General features: G+C 45.2%; 1 protein-coding gene across 4 annotated transcripts in view; it reads right to left on the bottom strand.

Annotated features, from left to right (window-relative positions):
- The window catches only part of LOC102458959 (synaptotagmin-like protein 2), a 72,049-nt gene that overhangs the window by 12,247 nt on the left and 41,908 nt on the right, over positions 1-17,894 (bottom strand). For all 4 annotated transcript variants that reach the window (XM_075940955.1, XM_075940957.1, XM_075940956.1 and 1 more), the window contains 11 exons: positions 17,074-17,167; positions 15,948-16,041; positions 14,294-15,397; positions 12,964-13,062; positions 11,019-11,110; positions 10,157-10,258; positions 8,894-9,063; positions 6,582-6,684; positions 4,405-4,566; positions 3,623-3,701; positions 2,268-2,367 (listed from right to left, as the gene is read on the bottom strand). In XM_075940955.1, coding sequence (XP_075797070.1) covers positions 2,268-2,367; positions 3,623-3,701; positions 4,405-4,566; positions 6,582-6,684; positions 8,894-9,063; positions 10,157-10,258; positions 11,019-11,110; positions 12,964-13,062; positions 14,294-15,397; positions 15,948-16,041; positions 17,074-17,167 — 2,199 coding nt within the window. The remainder of the gene's footprint in view (positions 1-2,267; positions 2,368-3,622; positions 3,702-4,404; positions 4,567-6,581; positions 6,685-8,893; positions 9,064-10,156; positions 10,259-11,018; positions 11,111-12,963; positions 13,063-14,293; positions 15,398-15,947; positions 16,042-17,073; positions 17,168-17,894) is intronic.

The following is a 17,894-nucleotide window of genomic DNA, read 5'->3' as shown; positions in this document are numbered from 1 at the left end:
TGGAAGCTCACATTCAGCCGACACAATCCAACATGATTCCATGAGGAAAAAAACAAACAAACCAACCCAGATGTTTTGATAAAATTTTATCCACTTTTTTTGTATTTTCTAAATACCGTAAACTTTCAAAAAATCATTTTGTAAACATTTTTCAATATTTGCACCATAGCAAAAAGCAAATTGGAAAGAAGAAAAAAATATATATATAGTGAAATACACTTTTTTTTCATAATATTCTGCACCTTTTTTACAGAGGGATTTTTAAAAAAAACTACTTCAAGTAGTTTAAAGAAAGAATTTTCAATGGCACCTTTTCTTAAAAAGAGAAACAAATCCACATACCTCTGACAAATGTATAATAATGTGTAATAATGAAATGAAAATAATTCCATTTTGAAAATGATTTTGAATGTCTGTATATCACTTCGGGTTTTTTTAAACCAATGTTCTGTAGAATAGGCAGAACCAATATCCCACATCATACACAGAGGACTCTGGCGAGGACAAAACCTGGATCCAAACTTTAAGCATTGGGGCCCATCTCTACTATATATAAATATGGATCAACACCCAATCTCTCTCACTCTCACACCACTCCATTAAACAATATTGAAGCCCAGAGGTTCCTTTGCTTTTGGATTAAAGAAAGTTCCTTAAGCACATAAATCCCTCGGTCTTGTCAATATCCATTGATTTCTTTAGGTGGGAGGTTCCGCAACTGAAGAGAAGTGTGCCATTTAACTGCATATCAAATTTTTATACTATTTATCCTCTGCTGACAGCTACTGGCAGGGACTGAAAATATGTCACTTCAAATGAAAAGCAAAAGGAACACTAATTCTCTAATTAGGATCCTATTATTTTAGGTTGCAACTATGGCCTCAAGACCTATAATTCTGAGTGAGCATGTACGAATAATAAAAAGACAGACCAACCCAGGGGCCAGACAGACACTCATGGTTTTGATGTATGGTTTGTACATTTACCAACGCTACAAAAGAGAGCTGTGTGCTTTGCACACATGTACACAGTCTAGCATTTGGGTGTTTCCCATAGCACAGACACCCTATCGCTGCTGGATGTTGACAAGCACCAGTAATAGCTCACTTTGTGTCTCTCATCCCCACTTGAGCTGCTTTTATAAAACTACAATAAACCTCTCGTCCCCCCCCGTGCTGCGTGTGCGTGCACATGCATGCACATGTCCTTTGATACAGGAAATTCTCAATTTTGACTGAACACACAAGGTCAGACCCAGAGGCCCTCCCTCCATTTTTACTTACCGTATTTTCCGGCGTATAAGACGACTTTTGATGTTAAAAAACATCCCCCCAAAATCGGGGGTCCTCTTATACGCCGGGTATGTGGCTTTGCAAAGCCTCGAGGGAAGCCGGCGGCGGGGCATCCCAGGCGCGCATGAGCTGCCCCGCCGCCGGAGCCCCTCCGCGGCTTTGCAAAGCCTCGGGGGAAGCCGGCGGCGGGGCAGCTCAGGCGCGCCTGGGATGCCCGGCCGCCGGCTTCCCCCGAGGCTTTGCAAAGCCGCGGAGGGGCTCCGGCGGCGGGGCAGCTCAGGCGCGCCTGGGATGCCCCGCCGCCGGCTTCCCCCGAGGCTTTGCAAAGCCGCGGAGGGGCTCCGGCGGTGGGGCAGCCCTGGCGCACCGGGTCTGTCCCGCTGCCGGGGCGTCCTCAGAGGCTTTGCTCCCGGTGTCCCTGGTCTGCTGGAGACGGTCCCCAGCAGACCAGAGGCACCGGGAGCAAAGCCTCAGAGGCGCGGGACCCCGCCGCTGCTGCGGCTTTGCTCCCGGTGCCTCTGGTCTGCTGGAGACCGTCTCCAGCAGACCAGGGACACCGGGAGCAAAGGAGGCGGAGGGGCGCTGGGGTATAAGACGAAACCCTATCTTTTAACTAAAAAATTAGGGGGTCGTCTTATATGCCCAGTCGCATTATACGCCGGAAAATACGGTAGTTCTTAGTTAAGCAAAACTCCCACTGATTTCTGTGAGCATTTGCCAGAATACAAACTTTTGTATTTGGCCTACAACAAAAGGCAATTCACTCCAGATGATCCTAGAGAACAGGGAACTGCACCTGAGGTCCCCGGAGGCTATTTATAGTGCCAAGAACTGATGCACCGCTAGATGAGACCCCCCCCATTAGAAGACAACACTCACATCCTCCAGAAAGTGTCCTTTTGGAGGTCTGTGAGCCCTGCATCTGAGCCAAGATCTTCCCCACTTTGACATATGAGAAAAAGTTCATAGACGTACCATTTCACAAAGGAGTCAACTCCAGATGGGCGCAACTGTGGGAGGTCCTTGCTGTCTTTGACCCAGATATGAACTTCCCCAGATGAGGGATTCTTTGGACCTGCCATTTCAGAAAATAAAATTGTTTTTAATCAAGTCCTAATAGCAGTCAGCAAGCAGAGAGCAGCCTCCTTCACTTAAGTGTGGAGGTGTAGATCCAGGGCCCAACTTTTTCTCTTACTTCCCACGACACAGAACATCTAGATACCAGCTGTGCTGGTGCACAGCTGCTTATCAGTTTGTTCCAATGAAATGCTCCTTACTAGGAGACACTGGACACAGCACTTCCTCACACGGGCCAACAGAAGGTGTTATTCCCCCTCTCCCACCCCCGCCGAAAAGCCATTTAATCAGGACAGTCTGGCTGAGTGGCAGCTTGGGAGGTGGAGAAAGTAACGGAAGTGTGCTCAGGGACAAGCACTCTAGAACATGTGAGAGAGCAGGAGAGGAGATCCTTCTGCATTATTGAGGGGAGACGTCAACAGAGTACTAGGGCACAGTAGATCCTCCTTTCTGCTCATTTCATCCTAAACTGGCTGCTGCCCTCTTGCCCACTCAGACCCTTTGTTTCCCCTTTGAGGGGGACATTACCTTTGGACCCTATCAGTGATCCAAGCAGAAGGTAGTCCCCTGGCTAATGAATGTTTTCCCAGAGCCACTGCCCAGTTTCAGCCTGCAAGGGCTCCTGTCCTGGGAGTTCATCTCTACCCAAGACTAACAGAGAAGGATTCCCATTTCCAACTCCACACATAGGCACAGGAACTAGGGATGTGAGTGGAGCTGCAGCACCCTGAGGTCCCAGCCACTGTTGGACCCACGCCCCTGGGGTGGTGGCTGCTGCTGACCTGCGTGCCGGAGCTTTGCACCTGGCTTCAGTTGGGGTGGGGAGTGGATGGAGGGAAAGGGGCTGGATTCCCGTGCCAGTGAGTCTCTACCCCTTCCTGCTGAAATACTCCATGTTGCAGCTCCCAGCTGCCATGGTTGAGTCAGTCTAACAGGGCTCCATTTAGAACTTGCCAGCACTGCTGTTTTAAAGCAATGGGCCGAGTGCACTGGGGGAGGGAGACCAAGCTTCTGCCTCTCTCAGAGCTGAGCAATGAACAGCAAAGGGTTGATTAAAGCACAAACCCAGACACAACCTGCAGATTGAAGTGCAAAGCACCCGCAGTTCTTCATTTGTGCTGATCACAAAGACCATCTCTTGCTCTAATGAGATTACCACCCTTCTCACCAGGCATAAAATACACTGGGTTGCAAGCTGCATGCCCCCTAGGCATAGACAATCTTTCTTCTTTAATGGATTAAATATATTTTACCTAGAGTTCCTGGTGGGACATATTTAATAGACAGATTCATCACTCCTCGATGATCCACACCGTTACTGGCAGAAAGGCTCTGAAAAAGAAAGAGACAGGATACATGCGCTGGTATTAGCACAAATCATGCAGCAGCATTTAAGATTAGTGGGGATGTTCATACAGGGAGTCCCTAGGTATTCATGGGGAAGGCTATTCTAGGTATCCCTAGATGCTCATACAGAGAGTCTCTAGGTCTCAGGGGGAGGCTCTTCACTGAGGCTTTGCTCCTGTTGTTGGCCTGTCAGAGCTCAAAGTCCCCAACCTGGCTTGTGATTTTAGGACTTCAGCTTAAGACACATTGAAGGGTCTTGATTTTCAGAGAGCAGATGCTCTGCCATTGTCTTGGACAGCTTCTGACATTTCCAGGTGCCATTTTAAGCAGTTGCCTTTGACTTCGCATGACAATTTCTGTTTGGGCCTTGGCTACCTTGCTTTTCTGCTCACAGCCTACTGCAGAGGTTAGAGATCGCAGTAACTTGGAACGGATGTCTCTCTGTGGCCTTAAAGGAACCATTTCCAGGTGGAGAGCTGTGTCCTTGCATTGGTTCTGTGCCATTTTGTTAAGCTATTACTTTAAACTCCAACCCAACTGACAAAGTGTGTTTTACCCAAGAAAGCTCATGATTCCACATATTTATGTTAGTCTCTAAGGTGCCACAGGCCTACTCATTGTTTTTAAACTCACCAGGAACTCACAATCATAAATAAATGTAGTAGGAAACCAGCTGAGACCGACATACCCGTGGCTTCAGCGTGTACCAGTTGAGTTTCTTGTTGCTCCAATCCCAGCTAGCAAGGTCTATTTCTATCTCTCCTAAGAAGCTGTTACGTCCTAATGGGTCATTGTGCCACACAGAAAGATTCAATTTTTGGATCAGCAGCACCATTTTTTCTATTCTGTACTACAGGGGAGAAAGAGAGGGTTGGGCTGTTCAAAATAATTTTGCTTTTGTTAGAATATTAAATACAATTTGGCAATAAAGCTGATTTTTCAGTATTGTAAACAGCAAGTAATAACCTGTCACAGTCCGTCCTCCTCCATCCTCCTCCCCCCTCCCCCCCCCAAAAAACTATAGAAAACAAACCAAAAGGCACCTGGTCTGTGCTTATTTTGAAGGACTTGGCCCCCTTTTTTGGAAAATTATAAATCTCATGTCAGACTGATGCTGCTTCATAGTCTATATTCAGACATTGCTAATGGCTTCTTCTGCATGTAAGGAAACCATGAATTCTTTTTTATAAGGATAACCCAACACATTTATAAGAATTCTTAAAAGACATGGAGTTTTTAAATAACCCTTACAGCTCTCATCAGTAAGATCATAGTGGTGAATGCTGCATATTTCTGTTTTATGAATAGTAGCCAGTGCAGGATAGAGGAAATAGCTCAGGCAGAGAGATCATAGGGGCTCTCCAAATCCACTTACACTCCTTCTCCCAATCCCAACACAATCTTAGTTCTGTCAACTCTAAACATTCAAAAATCATGAGTCAGCCCTCCCAATAATCATGTGTTTAAGCTTTAAAAGCCTTTTAAAAGCTTTTTAAAATGAGAATACATTTGGGGGCTTTTTATTGGCTTTCTGCTTTAGGATTTATATTTTCAAATTTTACTCTACCACCAGCAATGTTAGTTTTTTGTTTGTTTGGGCTTTAAGTGGAAGCAGAGATTCTCAGGTTATCACAGGCCTCCAAGCAGCTGTGGCTTTAAAAAAAAAAAAAAAACCTCACCACATTATCATGAGACTCATGATTAAAGTAATGAGGACAGGCAACATCTCAACCCGCTGATTCTGGGGATTAAGAAAGATTTTAGCTAGTCTTCACCTTTTTTGGGGAGGTGCACTTGTTTAAAATACATTTGTAGCCTCTTATTTTCACTAAGGGTACGTCTACACTACATGCCTCTGTCAGCAGAGGCATGTAGATTTGTTTGTTCAGCAAAGGTAAATGAAGCCGCGATTTAAATGATCGCGGCTTCATTTACATTTACATGGCTGCCGCGCTGAGCCGACAAACAGCTGATCAGCTGTTTGTCGGCTCGCCGCTAGTCTGGACGTTCCCCCTGTCGACATCAAAGCCCTTTGTCGGCAGCCCCAGTAAACCTCATTCCATGAGGAATAACGGGGCTGCCGACAAAGGGCTTTGATGTCGACAGGGGGAACGTCCAGACTAGCGGCGAGCCGACAAACAGCTGATCAGCTGTTTGTCGGCTCAGCACGGCAGCCATGTAAATGTAAATGAAGCCGCGATCATTTAAATCGCGGCTTCATTTGCCTTTGCTGATCTGTCTAATCTACATGCCTCTGCCGACAGAGGCATGTAGTCTAGACACAGCCTAAGAGTCTTGAAAGTGAAACCCAAACAATAGAGGCACTGCTTTTCCACAAAAGATTAGAGCAGTAGTTCCCAAACTTTTCGGCATCGTGTTCCCTTTTTGATTTTTGAAAAATCCTCACGTCTTCCTCCTCCCCCCCCGCAATGAGGTTTACCAGCTAATTCGATTTAGGGCTTTAATTCGGAATCCCATTTCACTGCCGCGTGTAGATGCGGGCAGTTACTTCGGGCTAGTCAATTTCTAAAATGGCAACTGGCTGGGAACATGCTAATGAAACGCGAGATATTTAAATCCCACGCTTCATTTGCAATTTCAGTTGCCCTCATTAGCCTCCCTAGACCGAACTAAGGGGCTAGTGTAGACATACCCTTAGTCATCGAGATAGGCCTGCCTAGACCAGGGCTGAGTTGTAGGGGACACCAAGCCCTAGGACCAGATCCAGAGAGGCTAGGAGTACCCACCAGTCAGACAGAAATCAATAGGGGTTTGTAAGTGCTCAGCACTTCTAAAGGATCAGACCCTGGCATTGCCAGTGAGTTCCAGGTGTGCTGTAATAAAGCTCGTCAAAAATATTCTTACTCTTAACACTTCGTTGTAAATGGGATTCACCGTTCTCTTCCTCACTGAGGTTTTCCTCTTGCCCATTCGAGCTTTGTCTGGGAGCAGGTAAGTTTTTACATATCTGGAAAAGAGAACTCCAGATGAGTAACATTCAACATTGCCATGCTCCAACCAACTCGAGATTTCTGAGCTGTTACACCAAATTTATGCAAACACAAAACCTGGAGTTGACCGTCTGGAATGAAAACTAGCTAAGAAACCTGCTGCGATATTAACCTGGATTCTGTGTGAAGTTATAAATCATTCAATGGGGAAGGATGGACACTAATGAAATCAGAAGCAGGTGGCTCCCTGGCCAATATGTAAAACTGGCAATGATTTAGAAATCATTAGAGACCATTCTTTGTAACAGTAGAGGTGGTAAGGGGGATAGTGGACCAGCTGTCATATCATAAGCTGTCTGTGCATGTGAGATCAAAGTGACCTTGTGTAAGGGTGAAATGAGAAGAAAGGTGGAATGTCTCCAGGGGATGGAGTCGGTCACCATGTTTGAATCCAAATGGCATGGTGGTAAGCAGAGGCTATCACCACCTGAAACGATCCAATTACTAGTGAGGAAGCATCCACATCAAAGAACCACCATTACAATTAGGACTGAAGAGCTCTTTTTTTATATTCTTCACAGAGAGGCTAAGGATTGAAAAGGCACAAAATGGACACAGGAGACTATACCTCCAATATACTGTGAGGTTCCATCCTAGACAAATGTTCTATTATCTGTATTGCTCTCCAGCAGACCCAAAGTGAGGAATGGGAGGACTGTAGAATGCTTTTATGCTTTGGAAACTCATGTGTAGCTTGCAATGCCAATACAGCGTTTGCAATTTGCCTGAAAACTGACTACCCTTTCACCCCCAGAAGTGATACCTCTAGGTCATGGCAGATAGGTGTGGGGGAAATTGGTATGTCATTGCTTGTGTAATAGGATGATCATATGGATGGGGTACTGAATTAACGGACCTGGATTCAATTCCCAGCTTTCCTTCATCCTTCTGGTTAAGTCATTCCATCTCTGTGCGCCCCCGTATCCCATCTGGGACATGGGAATTTGCCCTGCCTCAGTAATGTTTCATCAGATGCTAAAATGATGGGGCTACATATGCAGGCAGGCAAATTTCCTCTCAGTGTATGGGGCAGCTCTACACCAGAAGGAACGTGCAGTTCTAGGTTCAAAATTTGCTGTATTTATGCATCACACCAAAAGTGTTACTTAAAAATTCCACTACCCCCATTATGTTGTGGGTTTTGTGTTATGCAGAACTATAATCTAGAACAAATGATCTGGTGGCACTTCATAGACTAACAAAACATGTAGATGGCATCATGAGCTTTTGTGGGCGCAGCCCACTTCTTCAGATGACCCTAATGTTGAGAGCTCCTCCTTGATTTTTTTCCATTTGTTGTACAGAATGCTGATAAAGGTGATTCCTTAGGTTTTTTTTGCAAGAGCGTGGCATAATCTCCGTCTGTAGTCCATGGGATATGTAGACTGTAGTGGGTTTTTCACTCTTAGGTATGATGTTCATCTGTTTGCACTTGGAAAGGAAGAGGATGTCAGTCTGGATCTGTGCGAGTTTCTTTGTGTAGTTGATGGATTTCCACTCCATTCAGCTGAATGCAATGCCTTGCATATGAAGAAGTGGGCTATGCCCACGAAAGCTCATACCACCATCCACATGTTTTGTTAGTCTTTAAAGTGCTACCAGACTATTTGTTGTTTTTTAAGTTTATCCTGTACAGACTAACTCTGCTACCCCCTGAAGCTTATAACCTAGAAGACATTCAATTGAAGCTCCTACATAGGTTAAAAAAAAGACAGTCTCCTTTTCAGCCTCACATGATGGAGAATCACTAGTATCAACAAAAATGTATTTACAATATTGTGATCATGTTTTTGCCAGACATGTGCCAAAGGTCTGTAGGAACCAACATAAACAAGAATCAAATCATAAGTATCATCATATCCCCATATCCCCTACTGTCTTCAATAGGAATTGCAGGGTTTTAACCCCTATCATGAGCAGGGCCTTAGGTTTCAAAATCCCATTCAAATTTAAGTCAGTGGCAAATCCCTTACTGATTCGAGTAGGTGTAGGGCTGTCAACTGGAAAGGCAGCACTGCCATGCAAGTGAGAGAAATCTGGAGGAGGGAGGGAGGAAACCATTAAATTTTTAGGCTAAAGACATTAAACAGATAAAGCAAGAATCCCCCAGGGCAAAAGATCAGACAATTTAGAAATAAAACTGCAACAAACATAAGCCTCACTCACGGATCAGATCTGCCTTTCTTCTCATCCACCACAGCCAGGTCTTTGCACTGGAAAACACAAATCTGGAATTCTCGGTTTTTCTCATCATAATCCAGAGCAAACTGAACAGTGCCTTGTGCATCCACGCTCCCAAAATCACCACTGTACACACTGAGCACGCTACCACTCACCTGTCCGGGCAGAAAAGAGAGGTTAGTGCTAATAAGGCAGGCAGCCTCCTTATGCTGGGAAAAAACAACAACCAGCACTACATTCACAGCAAAACACTGTAAAAACTCTGTACTTGATTTTAGCTATATTAATCTGTGCCTCAGCTTTGCAGCTGTAAAACAAGGATAACAGTGCTTTCTTTTCTCCACCACTGTCAGTTTTATCTATATAGGTTGTAAATAGCTTGGAGCAGAGATTTTTTTCTTATTTTGTGTTTACATAAAAACCTAGCACGGTAGGCTCTTGATCTTGGATGGGGCCTCTAGACACAACTATAAGCATACATAAATTATAAAAAGAAAAACACAATCATTACAGTCATCCTCCTGCTCCTTACGGCAACACTAGAATATTTGGTTGGGGCAGGGAGATTACTAGGGGATTTTGCCCTCCTCCTTGCCTGCCAACAGACCACCCTGGGAGGAGCCGAGATGGCAAGCCCCAGACCTGTCAGCCGCTCTCTGAGTGGCATGGGTGCCTGCAGTGGTCACTCTGCAGTATAGCTGTCCCCTGTGCTTGCTGCCCCAGCGGTCACTCTGAGTATCACATCGCTCCTCTCTCTGCTCCCTCCCTTTCCATGTTCAGGAAAACAGTCCCATTATCACCACTTTCCATTTTCCAGGAACAACCAAACCCTTATGTTATTGTAAGTTCTCAGGGGAAGCTGCATACCAAATTTGGTGGCACTAGCTCTTACCCTTTAGGAGGAGTTCTTGAACAAACGGACCCAGACAGACAGACACATTTCTAAAACATGATAGACCAGATAATGCCCCAAAATAAGCAGAGACTCCAGATGCCACAGCATAAGAGCTAAATGCAGTGTCCTACAATAACCACCAATGGGCAGAGTTGAGCCTGGGATCTCTGTGTAGGAGTCTCTACTGCTAGAGCTATAAAGCCAGCTGGCTCTCAGCTTAGGCTGTAGAGCTCCCTTGTTCCTATCTTTGGCTGTAAGTTTAAGTGCCACTACATGGGACAGTGAACCACTAGGTGTGCGGGTTACACTACCACAAACCTCTTTTTAGCACGATGGGCCCATTAAATACCTACCGAAGAGACCGATGCCATGTCAGAGGAGTGGCTGCCACTACTAGGCGACTTTTTGTGCCTGTTAAACTGGAAGCTGATTTCTGAAGCCGTGTCTGATTCAGTCTGTGAAGAAATGAACAGGCACCTTTAAACACTGCGGTATAAGCACTCTGCACAAAACCCCAGAGCTCAGCAGACTCCCATGAGAGATCGGTTACAAGAAGATTTAAAAGGAATGTTGCGTGGGGAAGTCTCCTCAGGGATATTTCCTCTGACTGACTGAAATAACATCATTGCTGGACGACCAATGGAGCTGCACGTAATCTCCCTCTCTGGAGAAATCACCAGGATGATCTTGGGAGAACGACAAAGGAGAAGTCCTGGGTATCCTTCAGGACTATTTCTGTTAAAAAGGATCTTTGATTCAACCTCCCAAACCGAAGGCACGGTCTCAGGGCCGGCCTTAGAGAAAAGGGCTCTGAGCAAACTTATATTTTGGCACCTCAGGGTCCTGGCACCTCTGTGTCTTCCCCTCTCTCCACAGTCCTCGCTGCCTCCCTAGGGCCCCTCACCTGGCACTCACTGCCTCCCCCACCCTACTGCCCCTTCTACGGCCTCTCAGCCCGGGCCTGCCCTGCTCTTTGCTTCTTGACCACAGCGCCCCACTGACCACAGCACCTAGGCCAGGTGTTCCCTCTCCCCATCCCCATAAGGCCAGTCCTGGGAGTGCTGCGAGTGGCCCCACACAGTATCATCGCCAGAGTTTGTGGCTCAACCAATGTTTAAAAAAACCAAGCATTTGCAGCAACATATTTTACGGAGATGAAGGTTCTCCATGGATGTTATTCATGTTCAAGTTGGTGCATTTTGGGCTACCCCCTACCTCAGATTGCAGGACCGGGGTGGATCTGCTCAGCTCCTTGGCTCGTTCGGGCTCAAGAAGTTGATGGGTTATAATGGGAGGCTTATTGTATGCTGTAGGCACAAAGTGGAAAAAAGGCAACAAATTATCCTACAGACTAGGCAGGAAAACAATGACCCAGACCCACTTTCCGTTAACCGCAGTAGGTACATAGGGCTTGGGATGACCTAGGGAAATTATCTTGGAAGTCAACAGAGTTCTATCCACTCACTCCATACCTGAATTTAGCCCTGTAAGTTTAACTGTAACCCTGAAATACTTTTTATCAAATTTTTCGATGCTATTTTCAATGAGTTTTCACGGTATTTGTCAGAGTGTGTAAACTCCCTCTAGTGGCTAGTTTAATCTAAATATTAGCTAAAAGAATTGTGCATTACTCTTCAGTTATGAACAACAAATGTATCTCATTATTAATGTAGGATTAATTTAGGATAAAATGTGAACACAAAAAATTACTGATATTTACCATCAGCATATTGCATGCAGTATTCACTGTTTGCAAAAAATCACTATGTATCTGTGCCTACAGTTTCAGAGTTGCATACACTCTTCTCCTAGTACTTCTGAGGAAGACAGAGATGATTATTTTGAATCCAACTTTCTCTTTGTAGTTAGGTAGGTACATACCCTGCTGAAGTTCATGAGGAGAAACCTATAGATTTCAGTGGGCTTTGTATCAGATCATAAGTTATCAAATGGATTAGTAATATCCAATTTGATCTTCAGGCTGCATGAGATATGGAGGGAAAAGTCACCTTACTCCTTAATTATTGTTAAGAGTGATACTGGTCACTAACATCTAAAGATACGTTCTGCTCCCAGTCACACCAGTGTATATCAGGGCAGCTCTACTGACTTTACTCAGTTCCTCCTGCTTTACATTGGTATAACTAGCAGCCGAATTTGGTCCTAAGATTTTGGTCAGTCTTTAAATACACGGTTTGCACAGACTCTTAACAACATGCTTTTAAAATTCTGCTACTGCATTGGCACTAACTGGTTTTTCAGAATATATGGCAACATCTCAAGGGAAAGATTAAACAAAGGGTGAAGGGAGTCTTTTGTATTAAAAAAAAGGCGAGTTTTAAAAATGTCCAAGTTAAAAAGAAGATTAGACATTTAAACGCCAAGTTAAATAAAATCTATTTGATCCTTGTTTAACTAACCCCTTTCTAAAACAATGGACTTGATTTTAGATTATCCACAATACATCCTACAATAATCAAAGTGCCCAAGCACACTCTCAGTAGTATAGAAACCTACAAGTCATTTTCACCTCTAAACTGCAGTAAACACAATACATTGTTGATTACAACCCGCCCTCCAGGTTTATTATTTTGCCAACAAATTACATCAAAACAATGCTACATAGTTGATTTTGTTACCTTCAGGGCTTATGGCTCTGAACAAAAACTTCATAGCAACTTTAAAACAGAGGCTGAAATCCTGGTCCTTGTGCAAGTCCCAAACAAACTGAGCTGTGCAGCATATAGAGGCCTGGAGCAGCTAGTCTGGAGTCATTACTGCAGCATCGCTTCCTCCAGTCTTTCCCAACACAGGGACTGCAGCCAGCAGATACGGACTCTGCCAAAGTCCCACCCCCGATGTGCCACTGAGTGGGCTGCCATGGAGCCTGGCACAGACAGCTCAGTTATGGCCTTTTCACCATCCTACTGACACCCCTAAGGTTTCACCTACAACATAATGACAAGCCAAAGATAAACATCAACTTGGCAAGAGATTTACCAAGATTTGAATCTAACCCTAGGCAATATCAGCTGTATAATTTGATAAAGAAACATACTTTGTTTAGTCCATGTACATGAACGCAATGGCTGCAGGATCAGGGTTGTGAAGTATGAGCTTAAGCGAATGTAAAACAAAGAGGACAGAAGACATTACTCACTCTCGTTGGTTGTGTAAATATTCACCATGCTCTTGGCTAGGTTAACGTTATTCGCTCGTGCCAGAGCCATGGCAACAGGGGACTGATGCCGGTCTTCCTCTGAAATAAATTTTAAAAAATCAATTAATTATGGACATTAAATAATCAGTACACTAATTGGATTAAATAAAGGAGGTGATTCAAAGGCACACATGCAGTTTAGGCACCTAATTAATGACTCAATCGGAGACAGACACTTGTGCCTTTGAAAAATCTCCCCCCAATTACAAACCAAACACTTAAAGAGTTAATCTAGTCACCAAAATAGACCATCCCAGGCGCAAAGCTTCCCACACAAAACACCACCTGGCAGGCTCATTCCTGTGAAAACAGCATGTAGACAAAGACATTTAAATATATCTTTGAAAAGTGGCCTGATATCTACCTACAAGGTAGGCTTCCATTGAAGGAAAACACACTTCAGTATTTCGACCAAGATGTTAGAAGAGAGGGAATAAACCCTGTTGTGGCAGCAGTACTTGAAAATAAGGATATGTGAAGTGTGAAGAAAGTGGCATTAACTAAGTCTCAACCTGATACTGTCCTAGGCTATGGTAAGAGTAGAAGGCAGCTATGGAGACTGTATACAAAACTCAGAGCCTTCCACTTCTGTCACTGGCTGGAGGAACACAGCCCGCATTTTAAGAAAAATAGCTACAGTACTGCAAGTGCTAGTTTTTACCTAAAAATACAAGCTAGAATGGTACATTTTGTCCCCCACCTATCGTATCACTCAGGCACGTAAACAAAATCACACTTCAGGCAGCTAGGCATATCAAAGCAACATTACTACAAGGAGGAGTAGTGTATAAAAATCCAGAGAGATGAAGAATGGCAGTGCAATTAATTGTGGTTGCAGTTTTGAGCACAAAATTTATTAATGGACAAAATCTTGGAGGCCTGGAAATGCCCACAAGTCACTGACATTTAAACACTGCTTGGGAGCCTCAATCCATTTACTGATGGAGAGGTCTCTATACCACCAAAGCAAAAAATCTAAATAACTGCCACGCTAAATTAGGCCTCCTGATATTTCTAGCAACACGTCAGTGAGAAGAACAAACGTATTTTCTGTAATTATCCCTGGTACCGACTTAACACAAAATCTCTGGGAAAAAGCTCTCCAATGGCAGCCTCCAAAGAGAGAACAGAGTGAGTTGACAGCCTGAACTGTCCCCATCCACAGATTAGGTGCCTCCAGGTCAGAGATAAGGAAAGAGACTAGATGCAGGGAAGGAGGGAACCCTACGTATTAGGACTTTATAGGGAATGCAGTTGGAGTTCTCAATACCTGAGAATACAGCTGAGTCAGTTCCTTGAATTGCTTCTCTCTCCATGGCTGGTTCCTTGGGCATCACATTATTTGCAGGCTCACCTGTCTTAGTCTCAGGCACCTCTCCATTAGTTTCCATTTTGTCTTGAATGCCCAAATCAGACATTTCATCCCTACCCCTATCTGAAGGTACAGGTTCTATCAATATCTGAACCCTGCTCGCCAAGGAGTCCACCTTGCGCCTGCTTTCCTCAGGCATGACATACTCATCTGCAGGCGTTTCTGGCTCAAACGTGCTGCTGGGCCCCTCTTGAGAGGGTGATTCTATTTTAATTGAAGGCACTCGCACAGGCAGTTTGGATTTCCTCAGGCAGCGCTGTGCCTTTCTCTCCTCCTCTTGCCTCCCATTACTTTCAGTCAATGAATTATTCCTAGTAAGTATTGTCCCTTTGCTCTTGCTGTATGTAGATCTGGGCATAGAAGAAGCTGAGCCCCTCCTTGGTGGGGCGACATAGCATGGTTCATCTTCACTAGAAGAGAAGGTGACTGTTCTTTTGTAGGGAACTCTGCTTTTTATGGAGACAGTGGATTTTTCTTCGCCATTTTGGCTTTGATTAGACTGTGCAGAGAGAGATCGACTCAGTGTGAGCGGTCTTCCATTGGATTCCACCACACCAGGCTTTTCAAAAGACTCCTCTGAAACATTACTTGCTACCACAGTATCTGCACCTTTCTCCCAAAAGTTTCTCAGGCTCTTAAAGTGTTCATGATCTAGGCCAATTTCCTCCTCTTTACTGCTCATGGAAGAGATGGTGTAGTTGGCTCCTTGCTTCAGAGCCGGATTGTTGTCTTCCTCTCCAGACAATAATTTTGAGCTTTTAAGGGACTCTCTTTTCATATAACTGTCCTCAGTTTGCTCCGTGAGAGTCTCTGACCTGAACAGACCTTTGCTTGCTTTCCTCTTGACTGGTATCTTGCTGGTAGTATTAATGTCTTTGAGGGGTGCTTTCTGCGTCGTTGGAGTCCCACTGGCCACATCAGGAGCCTCCACCCTAGAAGAACAATTGGACTGTACCATATCTTCTTCTGAGAGCTTGGCAGGAGATGGAGGTACTTCATGACCTACGAAAACAAACATACATTCACAGCCAAATGCTTGCACAGCAACATTTCACCAGAAGGTTTGTGCAACAGCTGGTCAAAAAGAAAGGGAAAACATTTTGGAGAAGCCACCAGCATTCCCCCTCCTTTCCCCCCCTTCTAATTGTGAAGTTTCAACCAAAAAATAAAAACACAATTTCCCCTGTTTGTTCCTTTGAGGCAAGGTAAGTGGTCTCTCATTATTCATATGCACTATTCGCGATGCACTCAGTGTGCTCAGTGCTGTACAAGAGACAGAAAGCAGGTCCTTGTCCTGAGTTTACAAGCCAAAACAGACAACATTTGATACACTAGGGGAACCAAAAGAAGGTTTAATCAGAGGGTTTCTCTCCCTGCCTCCCGTCTTTGATAGAATGTGCTAGAGGGTTAATATTTGTGCATTTCAGGGAACTCATTCCTATGTGCTGAGGTAAGAACTGCCCTTAGTCACAACAAGCAATGCTTTGAACCTAGACACCACCTTCCATACTGCACAATACAAGTCATATTGCTGAACAAACAACAGCCTTACCTTTTCCAGACAGCTGCCAGTTGTCTGTGGAAGTGAAGTGTGGACTAACTCCAGCATTGCTCTCTCCTGGGGAGATGTCCTTTACATTGGATCTCTGCAAGCAAATAAACCCTGTCAGCATGTATGAACTGGCAAAATGTCTGAGTCTAGTTCTACAAATCAATTCTCTGTCATGGCAGGAGCATTAGAGTCCACCCAAAAATAGGGTGGGAGGAGCCAAGGCCCCCCATCCCTCCTCTAATGCTGAAGTCCCCACCCCAGTCAAGCTGGATTGAGGCTGGGAGCCAGAGACCCAGGCAGGAGAGTCTGGAGCTCTCCACATATGGCTGTCATCTGGACTCAGCTCTAGCTGAGGGACTACAGCCCTGCCATGGTAAGAGCTCAGCTAGAGGGCGCCATGCTATAGATCCCCCATCTGCCTGAATTGGGAACGAGAGCAGCCCTCAGCTCGTGTCCCCTGCCCTAGCAGGTGGAGAGTCCACAGCATAGCTCCCCACAGCTGTCCACGTTGATGTTCCCATGGCCAGTCTGTGCCCCTCCCCCCCAAAGCCACAGCTAGGTCCAGATAAGAGCCACGTATGGGCAGCTGCGAGGAGCCATGGACTCTGGATGGTGAAGGAGAAGAGCTCGCATGGCACAGCCTCAGGCCAGGGACTACTCCCAACTTCTACAACCCAGGCTGGCTGGTGGAGGGTCCCTGGAGCCCACAACTGCCCAGGTTCCGCTGTCAGTCTGGCCAGGAGGAGTGGAAGCAGGACCCCGCTGAAAAGTGGGAAGGTGAGGATCCCTCCTCCCATTTCCACTTATCTGGCACCAGTGCACTGCAATACTGCCTGTTCTTTGCTGATTGCATACGATAGTTAAGTCTCCAGAGGCTTTAATACTTTAGTCTAGTCTAAGTTATTGGGCTCAATCCAGAGAAAACTGGGTGGGGTTAGTAGTTTGTCAGACTAGGTGATTGGTCCTTTCTGACCTGAAACTCTATAAAAACTGGAAAGACATTGTCTTGTATCTCAGCATAGGCCCCAAGCAGCCCTCCCAGCCTCTTGATCAGCCAACAGACACAGGCTACATATAGATCCCAAGGATCATCAAGCAACACATAGATGCTATGTGTGGATACTACCTCATTTGAGGAGGGTGTCAGTATGATGAGTCTTGGTTTTGGTTTTGGCCAGGTTTTATGTTCCTCTGAAGAATCCACAGCAGTTGCACTGGATCTGTGAAAGATGAGAGCTGCCTTAGCAAAGACAGATGACAACACCAAATTTGAAAGTACATTGCATGGTTGGGTGGGCAATAATTTTTGATGAGGGGAGCCACTCCAAGAATTTGCTAAGTGGTCAAGAGATGCACTGTTCTATGATATTAATGGAGGAAGTGTGGGGTCTTTGATGGCGGTTGGGTGCAGAAGGGAGATTTGAGTCAAAGACAGGGAGGGATGTGGGGTCTGGAAGTGGGTTGTGACCGAGGGCAGGGGATTGGGGTGCATGGTCCTGGAGGGGGAATGGGTGCAGAAGAGGATTCTGACCTGGAGGAGTGGCGTACGAGGGTGTGGAGGGTATCAGGCCAAAGCTCCTCCTTATTCAGTCCAAAAGCTTAACAGGTTTAATGGGGGATCAGATAATTATACAGACAACAGCCAGAATTACACTGGACAGGAGACAAATACATATATGGAGTGCAAATGCTTGGGCAGAAGTCAATTGCTACCTGCCTGCAGGTTAGGAAGAAATTTCCCTACGGGCAGGCTATGCGATTGGCCAGAACTGTCCAAGAAAGGGGCAGGCAATGTCAAAGACAAGATAATGAACCACTGGTCAGATCTAGTACAGTAATTCCAATGTTTAGGTCAGACTCCCATAGGGCTTTTGCCCAAGTGAGAGGAAAAGTAAAATCCTGAGGATTTCAGGATTTGGCCCAAATGAAATTTAAGGAATTTCTATG

Source organism: Pelodiscus sinensis, chromosome 13, assembly GCF_049634645.1.
Source record: "Pelodiscus sinensis isolate JC-2024 chromosome 13, ASM4963464v1, whole genome shotgun sequence".
NCBI classification, from domain to species: domain Eukaryota; kingdom Metazoa; phylum Chordata; order Testudines; family Trionychidae; genus Pelodiscus; species Pelodiscus sinensis.
The sequence above is the reverse complement of the archived record's forward strand: the minus strand, read 5'-3'. Positions and strand labels throughout refer to the sequence as shown.